This window comes from Anabas testudineus, chromosome 12, assembly GCF_900324465.2.
Source record: "Anabas testudineus chromosome 12, fAnaTes1.2, whole genome shotgun sequence".
NCBI lineage: Eukaryota > Metazoa > Chordata > Actinopteri > Anabantiformes > Anabantidae > Anabas > Anabas testudineus.
The window spans coordinates 3,946,385-3,963,900 of record NC_046621.1 but is presented as its reverse complement, the minus strand read 5'-3'; the positions used below and the strand labels follow the sequence as shown (position 1 = coordinate 3,963,900).

The 17,516-nt window shown below is 40.1% G+C and overlaps 2 protein-coding genes across 2 annotated transcripts; one reads left to right on the top strand and one right to left on the bottom strand.

Annotated features, from left to right (window-relative positions):
- Window positions 1-1,691: 1,691 nt before the first annotated feature.
- Window positions 1,692-3,191, top strand: LOC113159390 (neuropeptide FF receptor 2-like). Its single transcript, XM_026356050.1, has 3 exons — window positions 1,692-2,022; window positions 2,105-2,204; window positions 2,300-3,191. The coding sequence occupies exons 1-3, from the start codon at window positions 1,692-1,694 to the stop codon at window positions 3,189-3,191; spliced, it is 1,323 nt and encodes a 440-aa protein (XP_026211835.1).
- Window positions 3,192-9,326: 6,135 nt separating this feature from the next.
- On the bottom strand, window positions 9,327-16,087 carry LOC113158284 (probable global transcription activator SNF2L2). The gene is made up of 6 exons (XM_026354069.1): window positions 15,835-16,087; window positions 13,860-14,089; window positions 13,156-13,261; window positions 10,725-10,826; window positions 10,441-10,585; window positions 9,327-10,278 (listed from the first exon to the last, which is right to left on the bottom strand). Exons 1-6 carry the CDS (start codon window positions 15,928-15,930, stop codon window positions 10,145-10,147), a joined length of 813 nt encoding a protein of 270 aa, XP_026209854.1. The 5' UTR covers window positions 15,931-16,087; the 3' UTR covers window positions 9,327-10,144.
- Between the last annotated feature and the right edge of the window lie 1,429 nt (window positions 16,088-17,516).

Below are 17,516 nucleotides of genomic sequence, written 5' to 3'. Positions count from 1 at the left end.
AAACATCTCAAAACGCTATTTTATGTGCAGACAATCATTGTCAATGTGGCTTTGGATTTTGTATTTGAGCTTTGGTATGCATTAGCATTTTACATATAAAATAAATAAATAAATAAATTACATGTAATGCAAACCATTAGAAGCTCTGTTTTTAAAACGCCTTCACACAAACCCTAGCTGACAGTATATTTCCTCCTACTCATCTCACTCTGTACTGTTTTGACTGGATTCACTCCACGGGCAATTAAAACGGTTAATTAAGCATAATACAGAGACTGGAGTTACAGCATCTTAAAGGATTCTCTCTGTCAGCTGATCCTGAGAGTCTTTTGAAATGTTAACCACTTTAGTAGCATTGTCTCTTCATTTCTATTTAAGTCAACAATCAGATTTGCTGCAGCCTTCATTACTGAATTATTGACATCATATTATAAACCCGAGTGAAACGCTGTACTATATTGTCATGTAATGTAAAATCAGATGGAGCTGCTGAGACCTCTGTGCACCACTTTCTCAGGCGTTCTTCACTTACAGGTGTCAGGGAGGAATAGTCAAAGGTGAAACCTGACTTGTGCAAGACCTGATAAGTTCAGGGGTGAGCAGAGAGGACTGACCCCTAATAACTGGAGGTTTGAGTTCTACCTCAACACCAATTTACTCGAGTGATGCTGAAGAAAACAGGTGTCTGCATCTTTTCAGATGCCTAATCTCAAAGTATGTACAGTATGACGTTTGCACATGGTAAATTCAATTTGTGCAATGCCTCCAGACATGTACTGCTCCCAGGACTTGCACCTCCCAGCACATCTCTCCTGAGTAAAATCTCATCTCCTCTGTGTTATCTGTAACTGCTCCAGTAGTCTCTGTCTGGCAGTCACACTGAGCAGATGCACAGGGTCTCACTTAGAGGTGAGAGAGTGGAGTCTCGCTCTGAATTAGTGCAATTTCTATCAGATGGATGTATACCATCTGTAAGGACAGAAGAAAGGAGAGAACATAGACTTTTTCCTGTAAGGTAAGACATATATGTATATATTGTAAACATAATACAAAATTAGTTGTGAGTATTTCATCACCTAGAAAACATAGTTGTATGTGCAATAAAATATAATTAGCAAGGCATGTATGATCATATCTCTACTGATATTTTTATGAAGACTGAAAGACATGCAACTGTCACAATGGTACTGTATTTGTTTGTTACTTCTGGAGGTTTAAACTCAAACAATAAGCACTTTTTAGGCAAATTTTATTATAATTCATTTGAAGATATTGCAGATTTAGGGTTAGCTAACCCTTTGTTTGACAATATAGTCTCAAATTTAATATTTAACTTATTTGATTCATCACATGACACTGATAAAACATTACTCACTGACTCAACCTACTTTTCTGAAAACCAGGTCTGGCTGGTTGTTATAAACAGTTGTAGAGTGCATGTGGTTTTGAATTGGATGAATTAAAAAAACACATTAGATTCACAGAGAATTATTGTTCTGCAAAAGGCATGAGCCCCAACTTGCAGAAGATCATAGAAAATTCCAAAACCCATCGATATAAAACTCATAGTTTGAAGTTTGCATAAGAGTTTGAAGTGAATAGCTATCTCATTGTGTACATAATAGATCATGTGTTCATCCACTGTGCCTGTGTCTGCCTCATTTCTTTGTGTTTCACATCCAGATATTACCATGACTCAGAATCTAGTTCTCAACTTTACTTTGGAGGCACTTCAGGGAGGCCTGAATTCATCAAGTCAGCAAGAAAACCCTTTGATCCATCAGAGCATCACCTACGTCGACTTCTACCTCCATAAGCCGTCTGTGGCTGCAGTCTTCACCATCTCTTACCTTCTGATCTTTGTGGTGTGCATGGTGGGAAACGGAGTGGTGTGCTTCATCGTGCTGCGCAGCAGGAACATGCGCACCGTCACCAATCTGTTCATCCTCAATCTCGCCATCAGTGACCTGTTGGTCGGCATTTTTTGCATGCCGACCACATTGGTGGACAACATCATAACAGGTATAAATGTAAAGTAACATGCATAAATTGAAGCTGGAGTATTAAATTAAAAAAACTATGCTTTTTTACCGCTTTATTGCAGGATGGCCATTTGGTAGTGTGGTGTGTAAGCTAAGTGGAATGGTTCAAGGGATTTCTGTGTCAGCATCTGTCTTCACTCTGGTGGCAATAGCTGTTGACAGGTGAGGGTTTAATTGTTTCACAGGATATTACCAGATATATTTTATTCTAAGAGACTTATATTCTTTTGTGCACTTCTTCCCAACCCCTGTTATAGGTTCCGCTGCATTGTCTACCCTTTCAAGCAGAAGCTGACTATCACTATCTCAAAGCTAGTTATCATCGTCATATGGGTCCTGGCTGTGTCCATCATGTGCCCCTCAGGGGTCATGCTCCAGGTCACAAAGGAGCAGAGCGTGCGAATAGTCCTCAGCCACAAAAATGACACCTACCCATTCTACTGGTGCCGCGAAAATTGGCCCAGTCAGGAGATGAGGAAAATCTACACCACTGTCCTTTTTGCTAACATCTATCTTGCCCCCCTCACTCTTATTGTCATCATGTACGCCCGCATTGGCTTCACCCTCTTCAAAACCACTGTTCTTCCAATGAGGGGCAGTGGAATTGTGTCTAGAGAAGGAAGTGACAACAACAAATTAAGCATGGAAAGTCGTCTCATAGTTTCAAGGAAAAAGAAGAAGGTGATCATGATGCTGCTGGTTGTGGCTTTGCTCTTTATCCTGTCCTGGCTGCCTCTGTGGACCCTGATGATGCTGAGTGATTACGCCAGCCTGACAGAGTATCAGTATCGTGTAATTAATATCTACGTGTATCCCCTAGCTCACTGGTTGGCCTTCTTCAACAGCAGCGTCAACCCCATCATCTACGGGTTCTTCAACGAGAACTTCCGCAGAGGCTTTCAGGCAGCTTTCAAATTCCAGCTGTGCTCTACTGTCATTGAGCGGCAGAACACCTGCTCCCACCGGATCCGACTGAACGCTGTGCTCCCGATCCAGTCTGCTGCCCTCAGCAGGTCAGGCTCAGGAGTAGGATCTGTAATAGCAGAGAATGGAAAGTGCACATGTAAGGAGGTAGGATGCTTGGCTAGAGGTCACATCAAAGAACAGGACTTGACTATAGAGGACCTGGAAAATGTGTCGCAGGTTTAGATCGATTGTGACTGTGCAGGCCAGCATTAACAGTGAGCAGTGGACCTGCTGACACCTGCTGATCACACATATTCTTAGCAAGTGATGTAATATCTGACTTAAATTAAATGCATGCCACAACGGCACAATACAACTTCTATTTAAAAGTGGACAGAGCACTACTTTCCATAATGTTTCAGGAGGCATGACGGCCCAGACATCTTTTGCTGCTGAAGACATCACGATCAGAATAGCATACCTCTGAAGTGGAGTGCAAGGCATTGTGATGAGAATTGTGTCAGATTCCTCCAGTCAAAGTGCACGTCCTGCTTCCCCACGGCAGCTGGTGCTGAGGCGATGGTCTTGACAAGCAGTGGCAGGGGAGGAGAACTGCAGGCTCATTTGGAAAACAAGCATGTTCCCACCTTTTCTCCACTCTTTGCAGGGTGCTGTGAGATTTAAAGACTTAAAATCCATACATGTCAGTGAGAAGAATGTTAATTTGATGTATTAGTATTAACGCCTCCTAAATGTCTGTACTAAGAGACATTGTCAGAAAGCAAAGCAGATACATATACTGTAAGGCAGTAAGTGGTTATCATACCAAGAAACTGTGCAAACACGTATAATGCACAGTGAATATTAATATATAATGCTGCTGACACTGTCAGAACTGGAAGTCTGTAAAGTTTTTGTGCTCTCTTATTTATTATGCATTTACACTTTGCTTGTTTTGTGCTTTTATTACAATGTAAAACTCATCTTTGTGCCAAACCTGTAAAGGTAGTGAAGTTCTTGACCACAAGAGGCACTGCTGAGCCGTGTTTTACATATTCTTGCCAGTTGGTGGCGCTACTGCTTCAAGAAACAAAGAATACAAGCTAACAAATGTGATGAATACTAAATGTAAATATAGCTTTTGTTTTTATTTTCAGTTGTTAATCTGCACATACAGTAGATTCCACTGAACCAGAGGAAATGTGTTAATATTGTATGCAAGGATAAAAATCTGAAGGCGTATGAAGGCACAGAGTGTTTTCATATGTCTTCCTACACAGCGAAGACAAGTAAGAACAACATGTAATGTAATCAACCTGTTTGACTTCTCAAACACACGCTGTTCGTATCTAACTAAATACTTTGTACTGCTAATGTGCTGCTTCTGTGCAACATAGAAAAAAGTTATTTCAGACAGTTTGCTGATTAAAAAAATAAAAGTAAACTGTAGTAGAGAATCAAATTAAATGTTGTATGAAGGAAAGGTATCATAGAAAGTGGTTGTATTGTACTGTTCACATGACGGTCTGCTTGGTAAGACAAACGTCACATATGTGAATACATAAAGGGAACTACAGTGTGCACATGCTCACGCTGTAGTTCCCACAGTCAAAGTTTCTCACAGGTTTCTTTCCATACACATTACCACAAGCCCAGTGTGACCACTGGAGCAAAGTTGACCTTTGTCATCGAATTGAAAAAAGAAGAAGAAGAAGAAGAATAGGAAGCTGAAGATCACCATAGAAACAAGCTGTGATCGTCTGGTCAACAAGCCAAATGATCACCCACATTGTAATCGACACAAAGGACTAAAGCAAACATTCAGATGATTTATAGTGTTTCGGGTTTAGACATAAATAAGGATTAGAATGTGACAATTTAACTCCGATTTGCATTACGCTGACAGCACAAAGATAATGTGCTTTATTTTGTACACAGTGCAGTTTGCGTCATACAGCACATTTAACTGGAACCACACCTGCTGACTAGGCGTCGGTTATTACATTTACCTTACAGTAGGTCTGTGTCTGGCTGTGGCCTCTATAACTTTATTTCAGTTGCACATCAAGGCAGGTCTACATTCTCCATCAATCAGTGCAAGATTCCTTGTCGTACACTGAAACAGGTGGGAATCTATTTTCATAAACTTAAATATTTGTCACATAATGTTGAAGTAAACATATTTTCTAATGCTCCTGTGAATCTGTTCGGTTTACTCCACTTTGATATGCATTCACAAAAATACACTAAAGTGAAATGCCAACACGCATCCTACAGAGATCTACAGTGTCACATACTAAATCAATTTAAAGTTAGTTACATGTGTGAATGTTTCCATACAAATTAATTTTTAAGCAGAGCAGTATATGAAGTATTATTTATGTAGAAATTGTGTGAGATCACAGTGAGTCCACTTTGTCAGGAATGGGAAAAGAAAAAGAATCAGGAAAAGAACAGTTCAGGCAGGATTTAGTTTATTTTATTTATTAGTTATTTTGTTCCTGCAGTCAATCTGTACCACAGCTGGGCTGATAGCGCTGGATGACAGAGGAGAAGGCTTGTCTGCTGGAAATATCTAGCAGGAATATGTGATGGGCTCTTTTGAACCATCAGTTCTGTGATCCCCCCTGGAACAGATGGACAGCTTGAGAGGAGGAGACAGGATGAACTTAGCACATCTACACTGAAGAAGATGAACACCACGGGCATTTAAAGAGTACTACAAAAATACAGACACCTTGTATTTGGATTTGGAGTAGGATACATGATTATGTTGACTTGGAACATGCCGGGATTGATCTCTGAATGTAAACACACACTACAATTCTCATGGACTCATGATGTCATCTCATTTGATCTGATTTGATCTAATCTAATCTTCTGCACTTAGTCATTAGCAATTAATAAAATAGAAATACACTGAACGCTCACTGAAAACTCTGTCACTCTGTTCAGAATAGGGCCTTTGTTCCAAACTGAGGTTCTGGGGGTAGAAGGTGTACACAAAGCACAATGCTAAGGTAAGTTATTTCTACGATTATGAGCTTTGTATGTGCATTGCTCTGTGTTGACTCAATGACGACGACAACAGCAACACTGAAAGAGTTCATTCATACAGTTCATTCGGGGTATTATGTTGCAGGCTTTCCTTGATACACTGGTTCTGTCTGTTACGTATAAACCAACTCTGACAGTAACTTTGTGCAGCAACAGTCTTTGACCTGCTTGGTGTAGGAGCGGCAACAATAGCAGTAATAGACAGTTGTCCTCTAGAAGAGACTATGTGACCTTCAAATAAAGTGTCATACAGTGATAAGAAAATTAAAATGACCCAAACTTGTTTGGCAAAGAAAGGACAGAAGAAAAGAAAAATGAACAATGATATCAAATGTAATCAGCTGATTTAACAGGTGATTAATAAACGTGGACCACACTAACTGCTTATTAATCTGTGTCCTGTGGGTAAACAGAAAGTGGATTGTCTTCTCCATAGATTAAAGTCACCTTCTGGACCCACTAATCTCCAAAAGCCATTAGCACATCTCCCCTCAGTAATGGCTCTGTCTTTGTTCTTCCGTTAGGTTTATGTGTCATTTTATGTGAGATTTGTGCCCACGCCTCTTAGGTGCCCCTCAACAAAGATGTTGTTAATCTGTGTGGAGCTTTTTACTTGTGACACTCATTATGGGTCTTCATGGGAGCACATCACAACACTAGAAATGGATTCATTTCTTTATTATTACTTTATTCTACCTCTAGAATACTGCAGAAAATGTACTTTCACTGAGCTAGATGACAGATGCTTTTTATTAGATGTGGAACATTAAACTTCTTGTAAGCTTTCTGCATATTGATGCCATCAGATGAAATCATTCATCACTGAGGAAAACAGCTACCACTTCATTTGGGCAGTTGAGAAAAGAATATGAGTTCAGCACATTAGCATTTAGCTAATTAGCTTCTTGGTGCTGAACACAAAATAACAGCTCAGATTTCATCTGACAACATCACAGGCTGATGATGAGCATGTGGGATGTTTACCACTGTCATCATCTAATTTGAGTGACTAGCATGATAAGAACACCCAGTCAGCGCTGGACTAAAAGTAGAACTTTTATTTAATAATAATAACTTTTATTTACTTAATACACCGAGCTCCTCTCCTCTCTATGGTAAAGTATTGTTAAATACAGGTAGCATAGATTAAAATAACACACACACACACAGAAACCTCTACATATTGGGTGTTTTAGACAGTCGATTAATACTAGTATATTGAAAACATCCTCCAAAACATTTCAACTATCAACTTCTAGGTTTCGAGTACTCTTGTCTTTCAGGCAACCATTGATTTCCATTCATTTTATTCTGCTACAAAATTCTTCTTCTTGCATAACCTCACCGGTCGTACACTCAGAGACTCTTCTACCTGCAGACATGTCTGTCAGCTGTCGGACAGCTTTGCAATAATGAGGCCTTTTTTACAACGTCATATGAGAAATCTCACCTGTCACTTTGTCCTTGCCTATCAAGTCTGTAAGTGAAACACTGAACTATGTGTCGGTGTGAGATAAGATCTCGGCATCTATGAAGTGCTGACAGACAGAATATAGTAGGGTGAATTTTGCACAAGAGAAAGTTCTGTGTGACTCAGATTACAGCTCAAACGCTATTATAATATTATCTTTCAATTACAGATGTTCAAGTAAAAAGGTGTGTTGGCAGGTCAAGCTGATTGACGTTAGCAACAGGTGTTGTGTTTTTTTTATATAAAAAGCTTTTATCTTAAAGACCTGGATGGCTCAATGTGTGTAAGAAGAGGAAGAGGCGCATCCGGTCATCTTAACTGTATACTTTCTCTTCAGTGTGAAAGACACTGAGCTTGACTTGTGCTTACACAAAGTCTCAAGTTAACCAGACTCCCTCTGTTGTTATTGAACAGACCTTTTTACAGTTCACTAATCTCAAGCTGAAGGCTGCAGGTAACTGTTTGCCTTTGCCTGTATCCATGACTTTATATGATGCATTCACAGGTGAAAGCACAGTACCATAAGCCTGTCATCTGGCTCACAGACACCATTCTTTGTTGTTTCTGCACACTGTTACTACTAGTGCACTGTATGTTCAGTCAGGAACTCACTACTGAAACAATAAGTGTTCAAATCTCCTGTAAGATGTTATTGCCTGCAATGTGAAAGGTTTGCATAAACTGAGAATGCCACAGAGAATTAGCTCAGTGTGCAGCTCTCTGCAGCTTTCAGCATCTTTTTTCCAGACCCATGTGGTTTAATCCAAGTTGTTCTCTTCCTAATATAAAACTGTGGGAAACTGCTCCTCCCAGCCTAAAATGCTGTAAATAGATTAAATCCAACATGCGGCAGAAAGACAGCTCTGTAACCGGCCAGATTTTTACTGACAATTTCGCTTTCAAGCTAAAGGAGGATTGCTGTTTCACTGTTTGGAGCCTTTCTGACACTAAAGCTAAAAACACAAGTTCAAAATGTGCTTCTTTGCTGTCTTGTTGGATGTTGGGTGACAAGATTGACATCACTCTTATTGTACATCTGTTAAAGAGAAAGCTAGAATGTGCTATGTTAGTGATTAACCAGCTCTTGTTACACACTCAGTGTGGAAAGTGTCCTTTCACCAAATTATTATAATATACTTGTGTGTACAGCACAAATGTTTTGATGATTGTGGTGGAAACTGAGGTCTAAAATGCTGCTCCAAAATCTCCCAGATGCCCAACTGGATTTAGATCTGGTGGCTTATAGGCCAAAACATGGCATTCACATTTATGTCTTCAGCATCACAATAATCAGGGCAATGACCACTCTCATTATGATAGAAATAATACTCTAAGGTAACAAATGGACCCAAACCATGTCAGCAAAATGTTTTATATTATTTTATATTAAATAAAAAACAATACAAAATATTATGGTAGCTGTGGCATCAATCTGTATCTCTGATTGGCTGGCCCAGGTCTACATGTGATTAATCATGTGAGAGTTACTTTAAAAGGTATTTTTACACTAAGTCTGTAGGAGTAAGTTCATTATTATTCACAATCATGTTCTATTCTATTCACATGTTGGTATGTTTGTATTTGTTCAAATATGTTGTAATCTTAACTGTACAAAACATAATTTTCTCTTTAGTGCATTTATCAATAAATGAAAAACATGGTTAACACTGTTACTTACATGTGGTTAAACCGTCACTTATATAAGAATTTTAGAGATTAACAAACAGTTCTCTTGCACCACCTATTGGTACACTGGCAAAAACACATATAATGGTGGTTTAATTAAAAAGTGCTACAATAACTAATAATAATAATCAGTTGTAGTTTTTGTTAAAATTTATTTTGCAAGTGTTTGAGTGATACATGTTTCCAGGGATTGTCTTAACAATGACATTTTCCATTCTCCCCATTAACCAGGAGAGAAAATGAAAAGTAATTTTTTTTTTACTTAATCTTCACACAAACTGTACAATATGTGAATATACTATAGCACAAGGAATACAAATGTTCAACTTGAATATTATTGATTAGACCCCAAACTTTTTCCACCAAGTATCAGAAACAGACAAAAGGCAAACTGTCATTACTAAATACAGTAAATCTCTGACTTTGTACGTCTAGTATGTTTTAAAGTCAAAGCTGTAGCAACAATCAACTAACTTCCATTGCTCGTTTCTTCTCATTTTTGTTAAAACCACCTCCCGTGTGCTTCAATTCTCTACACCTGAACACATTAACACTGTCATCTCGGGTGCTGCTGTGGAGGAGCCAGCTTCAGGAGAGATATACATACATATCATGCTCCAAGACATATGAAGGCATTTCATACAATCAAATATACGGATTAAAAACAGTCAGTGAAACTGGTGTTTTACATAATATCTGCAGAAGCAATCACATGGACTAAGGCAGATAAAACGGAAATTAGTATTATTGTAAAAGACCAGCTAAATGAAAAGAACAGCACTATGTGCAGCAAGATGTGTTTGAGTGGCATGAATTATCTAAAAGAAAAAGCATTGTTCCGTAAGTGCTTCTCTTCGAGTGGTCCTTCCCGCTTTATTTTCAAAGACCTTTCTTTCACTTATAAAATGAAGAAACCAAATGAAAGGGGATGTGGCGGAGAATAGACATGAATAAGAATACAAAAAAAGCAGGGGCTTTCAGTTCAACCTTCATCTTTTGTGGTATTATCTTCTAGATCCTCGTCGCTGTCTACATCACTGTGGAGCCTCTTGGCTATGGTGTTTCTGCTTCTCTCCTCCTTAGTCCCCTTCTTTAGCTGCATCGCTAACGGTTTCACTGATTGTAATAAAGAGAAAACAGGATAAAACTCATAAAAAACACGTTTTCACATGTTCCAGTAATTTATAAGTCAGATTGTTGAACGTCACCACAGCCGACACACTTTCCATCACCTGTACGAATCAGCGTCTCTCCTGATGTTTGAGTTTCAACTCTCACCTGCTGATGGAACAAATTGGTCTTCAGCTCTGCCGCCGTTATCGCTGTGACTGGCACTAACCGTCTCTTTCTGTTCCTCGTCTGTGACAATTCTCTGTCTCGCACTCTCGAAAACAGACTTAATGACAATTGAATCCTCGTAGATCTGCAGTGGTAAACACAGACACAGGTGAGAACATGGGCTGTTTCTCGCCACATCGACATCCAACTCCATTTACGACTACAATAGCAGAGTGGAGGCTGTGAAAAACAATTTTCTTGATTTCAAATTAAAGAATTCCCACCTGAGATCCCTCCAAGTTATAGGTCTGAGCATTGTGACACAGGAGGAAAATATCCTTTTCCAAATCCCCGACACTTCTGTACTTGTGGTTACGCACACGTTCCTGTGAAGCAGAGGGTCAGCGTCTTAATACAACTGTCGCAATGAATAATCAGCTGATAATAAACCGTTCATAATGACGCCCTCTCAGCTCTGGAGAGGGTACTCTTATAATGAAATACAGAAAATACAAGGCTCTCTAATTATTATGTACTTACACTTTAGTTGTTTTACAAAAGCAAAACTGTGCAAACTAGAGATTTTGCAGAGGGTTACGTGCTGGAACGTTTTTTCTAGTTAAAGTAAACAAGATATTTATTTTCTCATCTGAATCTCAGTAAAAAAACAAAAAAGCCTATTTCCCAAAACGTTAAACTATTGCTTTAACTCTATCTACTTAAATCTCAGTTAAGTCCTGATGTTATTTACAGGAGCAAACAAAGTTTAAGTCGTACAAAATATGATACAGAACAGGTGTCATGTTAAATTTTGTTGCTGTGGTGGGTGCTCATACTGTAAATTCAGATTTAGTGACTTTTTTAAACCTCCAAAGACACAACTTCTTCTACAGAAGAAGCCATCGCAGTGTTATGTGGACATACATATTTTACTGGTTTTGGGAGTGAGAGTGAGTCAATGATTTGATTAATGTTTTATCTTTTTGGAGTTTGGAGCAGTGCTGGCTCAGTCCACAGCTTCAGACTCACTCAGAGGGCTGCGTGCATAGCTGCAGACTATTAGTCTGGTTTGGTGCATTTACCTAACACCTATATATAATATGCAGCACTGAAGAGTGTGTCCATTAACATCACCAGCTCTAAAAATCGTTGTTTCAAGCCACTCAAGTGAGTCAGCTTTCTATACTTGTTCAGGTTTTCATTTGTGCAGTTTTCTCAAAATAACGTCCTCTTTCACATCTACAGCGTGTTGTAGAACAGTGAGGGAAAAAAGTATTTGATCCTCTGCTGATTTTGTGCGTTTAACCACTGACAAATAAATTGTCAGTCTACAATTTTAATGGTAAATTATTTTAACAGTGGGACACAGAATAACAACAACAAATTGATTTGCATTTTAATAAGTGAAATAAGGATTTGACCCCTTCGCAAAACAGGGCTTAGTCCTTGTTGGCAATCACAGGTCAGACTTTTGTTGTAGCCGGCCTTCGGGTTTGCACACATCTCAGGAGGGTTTTGTCCCACTCCTCTTTGCAGATCCTCTCCGACTCATTAAGGTTTCGAAGCTGGTGTTTGGCCACTCGAACCTTCAGCTCCCTCCACAGATGGGATTACGGTCCGGAGACTGGCTGGGCCACTCCAGGACCGCTATGTGCTTCTTCTTGAGCCATTCCTTTGTTGCCTTGGCTGTGTGTTTTGGTTCAGTGTCATGCTGGAATATCCATCCATGACCCTTTTTCATTGCCCTGGCTGAGGGACAGATTTTCTCACCCAAGATTTGACGTTACATGACCTCTCCTTCAACCCTTTGATGCGGTGCAGTTGTCCTGTCCCCTTAGCAGAAAAATACCCCCAAAGCATAATGTTTCCACCTCCATGTTTAATGGGGAGGATTGTGTTCGTGGGGTCATGGGCAGCATTCCTCCTTCTCCAAACAAGGCAAGTTGACATGATGCCAAAGAGCTGGATTTTGGTCTCATCTGACCACAACACTTTCCTCGACTTCTCCTGTGAATCATTCAGATGTTTTCTTTGGCAAACTCCAGACGGCCTGTACATGTGCTTTCATGAGCAGAGGCACCTTGCAGGCGCTGCAGGATTTTAGTCCTTCACAGAGTGAATAGTTTTCTTGGTGACTGTGGTCTCAGCTGCCTTGAGATCATTGACTCCTGTGTAGATCTGGGCTGATTCCTCACTGTTCTCATGACCATTGAAACTCCACGAGGTGAGATCTTGCATGGAGCCCCAGACCGAGGAAGTTGTTTTGTGTTTCTTCCATTCGCGAATAATCGCACCAACTGTTGTCACCTTCTCACCAAGCTGCTTGGCAAGGGGCCTGTAGCCCATTCCAGCCTTAAGTAGGTCTACAATCTTGTCCCTGGCATTCTTGAACAGCTCTTTGGTCTTGGCCAGGTGTCTATTCTACAGGTCTGAGCTGAGATTAGGAGCACTGCCTTTAGGAAAGAGCTCCTAATTTCAGCTCGTTACCTGTAGAAAAGACACCTGTGAGCCAGAAATCTTGCTGATGGGTCAAATCCTTATTTCACTCATTAAAATGCAAATCAATTTATAACTTTTCTGAAATGTGTTTTTCTGTCTCTGACTGTTAAAATAAACCTACCATTAAAATTATAGATCGATCATTTCTTTGTCAGTGCAAATGTACAACATCTATTTGAATTATTGACTATTTAAGTGGATGGATGTTCACTTTACCCTGATCCTTCTGAAGTCCACAGGTTTTCGGATCAGCTCATAGTACTCAGGTACCTCCTTCTTAGAGGGAAGCTGCACAAAGCCTTTACTGATCTGTCGACCCAACCTGGAGGATGGGATAAATTCATAATCTCATGATCTCATTTTATAAAGAAAGGGGTTGATGATTGTGCCAGCATATGGTTGACATTTACAGAGGCCCAGAATAGCCTGGGTTGCTCATAATGTCATAAGGCTGCAGTTATACCTTATCTTATTATCTCTGGATAACAAATCCCAATTTATCCCAATGTAGTGCCCGTTTTCCCTTTGTAGAACTGTTATTCTAATCATAGTAAAATCACAAACTTAAATGTGAATTTACAATCTGTACATTATACATAGATTATAATTAAATCATGTTGTCATCTGTAGTTATCGAATACTGTTTTTTATTCTTTACAATTGACAGGTAATCACCAATTTAATATTTTTATTTCTAGAACTAACTGCTTATGCATAGACTGGGAGAATTAATACAATGTTAGCATGCTGGCATTAACATATATTGCAAAGCACTGCTATTCAACATTTAGAGCAGTGCATTTAAATTTGTATTAATACCTGTTCTAAGAATAGTTATCTGCATTTCGATAATAATATAATAATATTAGATCTTCATGACAGTATCATGGCACAGTCCATAAACAACTGAGCAGCCTTACCCGTCCTTGTAGTTGATAACCATATCCACCAGTGTGTTCAGTGTTCTGGTGAGTTCAGGTGGATTCGGAGGCAGCTTCTCTGCTGGTGGGCGCCCTCGCTTCCTTTTGACCTTTTCACCTGTTTCTGGTCCAGTCTGGAGCTCTTTTTCTCCATGATGATCACCTTTACGCTTCTTCAGACTGATGTCCTCTTCCATCTCCTCCAGGGATCCGTTCTCGCCTGCTTCAGGCTGCAGGAAGAGGGAGGGATGGGTGGGGACGGCTAACAAACTCAAAGAAACTTAGAGGTAGAGTAAGGTGGATGAAACATTGTACACGTATGACATAACATGTGCTCTATGTACATTCTTCACTGGTTTATTTCATACTCCTGCATTGCTAGCAGACAATAACAACTGGGGTATGTCGGGAAAGGAGAAGAACTGTGACCTTTGGCTTTCATGTGACAGTTCTCAGAAACCTCTCCACACCGAACAAAGTATGTTTTCAAAGACAGCAACCTACAGACAGCAACTGTGGAGTCCAAGTGTAAAACCCACAAATTAAAAAGCTCTCAGTCTCCATCTAATTAGCAGGGCCAGCTAGAATTTAAGCATTCAGAATTATAGAGTGTGGTTTTGTATTCAGATGAAAGACGGTTTACTTATTCATAGCAGTTTCATTTGAATTTGCATGGACTGGAGCGACACAACCACTGTGCTGTCTCTGCAAATTTAGGACAGATTATTTTATCTGGAGGCTTTGATGTCAGATGATTATTGAGGGGAGGCAGAATTTAGTTTTTAAATGCACAGTGAATGTGAATTCATTCAAGGCGCTGAAATGGAATCTAAAAATGCAAATAATACAATGAATATTAATCCATATTTTTTTGCTTTGCACTTGTCTTCATGCACAAAAACTGAGATAGGAAAGCGATTCTAGGTGTGTGGCTTTCGACAGGGGTGTGTGTGTGTGTGTGTGGCACCCTCAGTTATTTTCATCCAATTCATCACTCCTTTTTTCGAATATCTGCAGCAAAATCGCTGTATTTTCAACAAAGGCAATTAGAGGCCAGAAACATGAGTATGCATGCAGCAAGAGCAAGTTTAGCAGCAGTAGCAACCCGGCTAGAGTGAATAGAGAGGAAATACAGAAGCTATGATGTCCAATCCGAACATGCATCATATCTGGTGCACACATTAGTATTGACATAAAAAATAAAGCATGCACTTGTAAACATGTATTTCTCAAGGACAGAGATTAAAGCATGCTGAAATGCTCCTGATAAGGGGAATAGGAACAGCACCATGCAGAATAATGACAGGAAAACAGTGATAACAATTGCCAAGCCTCGAAAATAGAACTGGTAGTGACAAACGCTATCATACAGTAAAAATCGAAAGCATGCCTGCACGTCCTAACCAAGAGACATGGCAGAGACATTTGAGTCAAAGGAGACAACAGGACTAAAGAGGCAACAATAGAGCTCCTGCTCATCACTGCTCGGCTCAAATGCAGGCTTTGAAAGCCCCGCTACACTCTCTAAGGGACTGCAGTCGTTCCAGCGGAATACTGGAGGGATGGAGGGTAATCCTCCAAGATGTATAACACAGCTGAGAGCTGCCTGATTGACCGTGCATGTGTGAGAGGAAGGGTGTCAGGATGTGCATGTGATGCTCCATGCCTGTGCTATCTCCTAACAAGCCTGCCTCTTCCCTGACTAATCTGGCAAAGATTCCCTCTCATCTGTTACAACACACACCTACACACTCCCTCTCTCCCCCTGCTCTCACTCTCACACACACACACACACACACACACACACACTCACAGACACTCGCTCTCTTTCCCTGGCTCGCGCGTGCACACACGCACACACACGCACACGCACACACACACACACACATTTTATCCATCTCTTTCTCTCTTCCCATGCGATGTAGCCTGGCTGAATCCTGAGCCTGAGAAGAAAGACATGGAGGAGGATATTTACCTGAGTGCAGTCTGCAGGCTGGCTATCAGGATCGGCTGCAGCTGTGGGGGAGAGAATTAGCAAGCCAGCATAGCGGCGAGCTGCTAGTCTCTTCATCAGCTGATCACTCAGAAGCAGAGCCCAGAAGGGGGGAGAATAAAAGCGCTATGTTTTCATATACAAATCAATGGGCTGGGGGAAAATACAAATGCCATACCCATCTCCTTTCTGCAGCTCTCCGAAGTCTTTTTCCTGACTCTGGAAGGCCCCGAGCTTGTCTCCCTCTGCATGTTTTTAATATCGACTGTTGCCAGACGTTTTTTTTTTTTCTCTCTCTTCCTACCCTGCTGTTAAAGTTATCGGGTCCATTTTTATTTTTATTATTATATATTTATTCTTTTTCCCCCCCCCCAAATTGCATTGCATTCAAGAGGAAACGTGCTGTTGCATGTGAACTGGTGCAGGGATCTGGGAAACATGAGTCCAGTCTGCAGCAGCACGGACACTTCGTGGTCCATGTGAGAGACGTTTGCATGTGCAGCTCCAGAATTCCAGCAGGGTGATTAATGCATAAATATTGACTCGGATTACACGTAATCCATTTGCCAAGACAGCAAGGAAAAAAACTACGCCTGCAACACTGAGCTATAACAATTGCAGTAAAAACAGTGGAGTTTTTTCTTCCTTAGTTTGGGCTGATATTCAAACACATCTGGTTTCTCTAAATCAATTAGAGTGTTTTTTCCAACATGTTGTGCAAAATAGTGCTAGAAAAAAGCACACAATGGGAGAACTCACAACACAGGAAATGAAGGATTCTGTGGAAAACAGGACGGAGATAAAAGATCCTGTTGCATGTTCTTCAAATAAGGTCTAAAACATAATTACCGTCCTTTTGGACAATGCAAAAACTTGGCAACAACTGGACCTGAGCTGCCGGGACTGGAATTCAGTGGAAACAGGGAGAAAATTGTGATGCATATGTGCAGGGAATTCACAGCAGTGTTTTCATGCCACGCATTTACTGTAGACTGATCCTATAGCAGCCAGCCAAGGCCATTTGTCATATTTAACTTATACAGAGTGGATTTCTTCTTCTTACAGCACTACTGTAGCTGCATTACAGTGATTTTAGAAAACTGTTTAAATAAACTGGTAACAAAGACAGTGATCTAATTAAAACCTCCGAAACCCTGGTTTAAAATGTAATATTATTATATAACAATGATAAAATCCTTGGTTATCATTTATGAAGAATTTAAAACAGAAAAACGTCGTGTCAAACGAATATAGGATGATCTGCTTCAGACTGTGAGACTGTGGTTTAAACACACTTGATTGACAGTGGCCTGGCAACATAAACCAGCAAAAAACTGCCATCAAATATTAAATCTTCAGTATCTGATTTTAGGGCCACTTGGGGAAAGTGGAAACAAGTTGTGAACAAAACACTGACATGTTGCCGCCTTTTAAGATGATGAACTTTACCTGTTCACACAGAGCGACATTGGTTTTCATCTGATGTGACGTTTCGACGAAGTCTAATATTCACTCCGCTCTGTGTCCAAAGGGGTTTGGTTAAAAACTGCTTTGACCAAAAACAAGAGAAATGAATCAAAACAGGAAATCTGTGGGCTGAACAACTAAGATAATGAGGTAAAAGATATTTCTCAACAGAGCTGGCTGGATGTGCAGTCTCTACC

What these genes read in the sequence shown, in the direction of transcription:
- LOC113159390 (XM_026356050.1), top strand. Translation starts at nt 1,692, where the DNA reads ATGACTCAGAATCTAGTTCTCAACTTTACTTTGGAGGCACTTCAGGGA. An exon ending in GGTGGACAACATCATAACAG is followed by an intron (nt 2,023 to 2,104) that starts GTATAAATGTAA and finishes GCTTTATTGCAG; the next exon opens with GATGGCCATTTGGTAGTGTG. An exon ending in GTGGCAATAGCTGTTGACAG is followed by an intron (nt 2,205 to 2,299) that starts GTGAGGGTTTAA and finishes CCCCTGTTATAG; the next exon opens with GTTCCGCTGCATTGTCTACC.
- LOC113158284 (XM_026354069.1), bottom strand. Translation starts at nt 15,930, where the DNA reads ATGAAGAGACTAGCAGCTCGCCGCTATGCTGGCTTGCTAATTCTCTCC. An exon ending in AGCCTGCAGACTGCACTCAG is followed by an intron (nt 14,090 to 15,834) that starts GTAAATATCCTC and finishes CTCTTCCTGCAG; the next exon opens with CCTGAAGCAGGCGAGAACGG. An exon ending in TGGACTTCAGAAGGATCAGG is followed by an intron (nt 10,827 to 13,155) that starts GTAAAGTGAACA and finishes TCTGCTTCACAG; the next exon opens with GAACGTGTGCGTAACCACAA.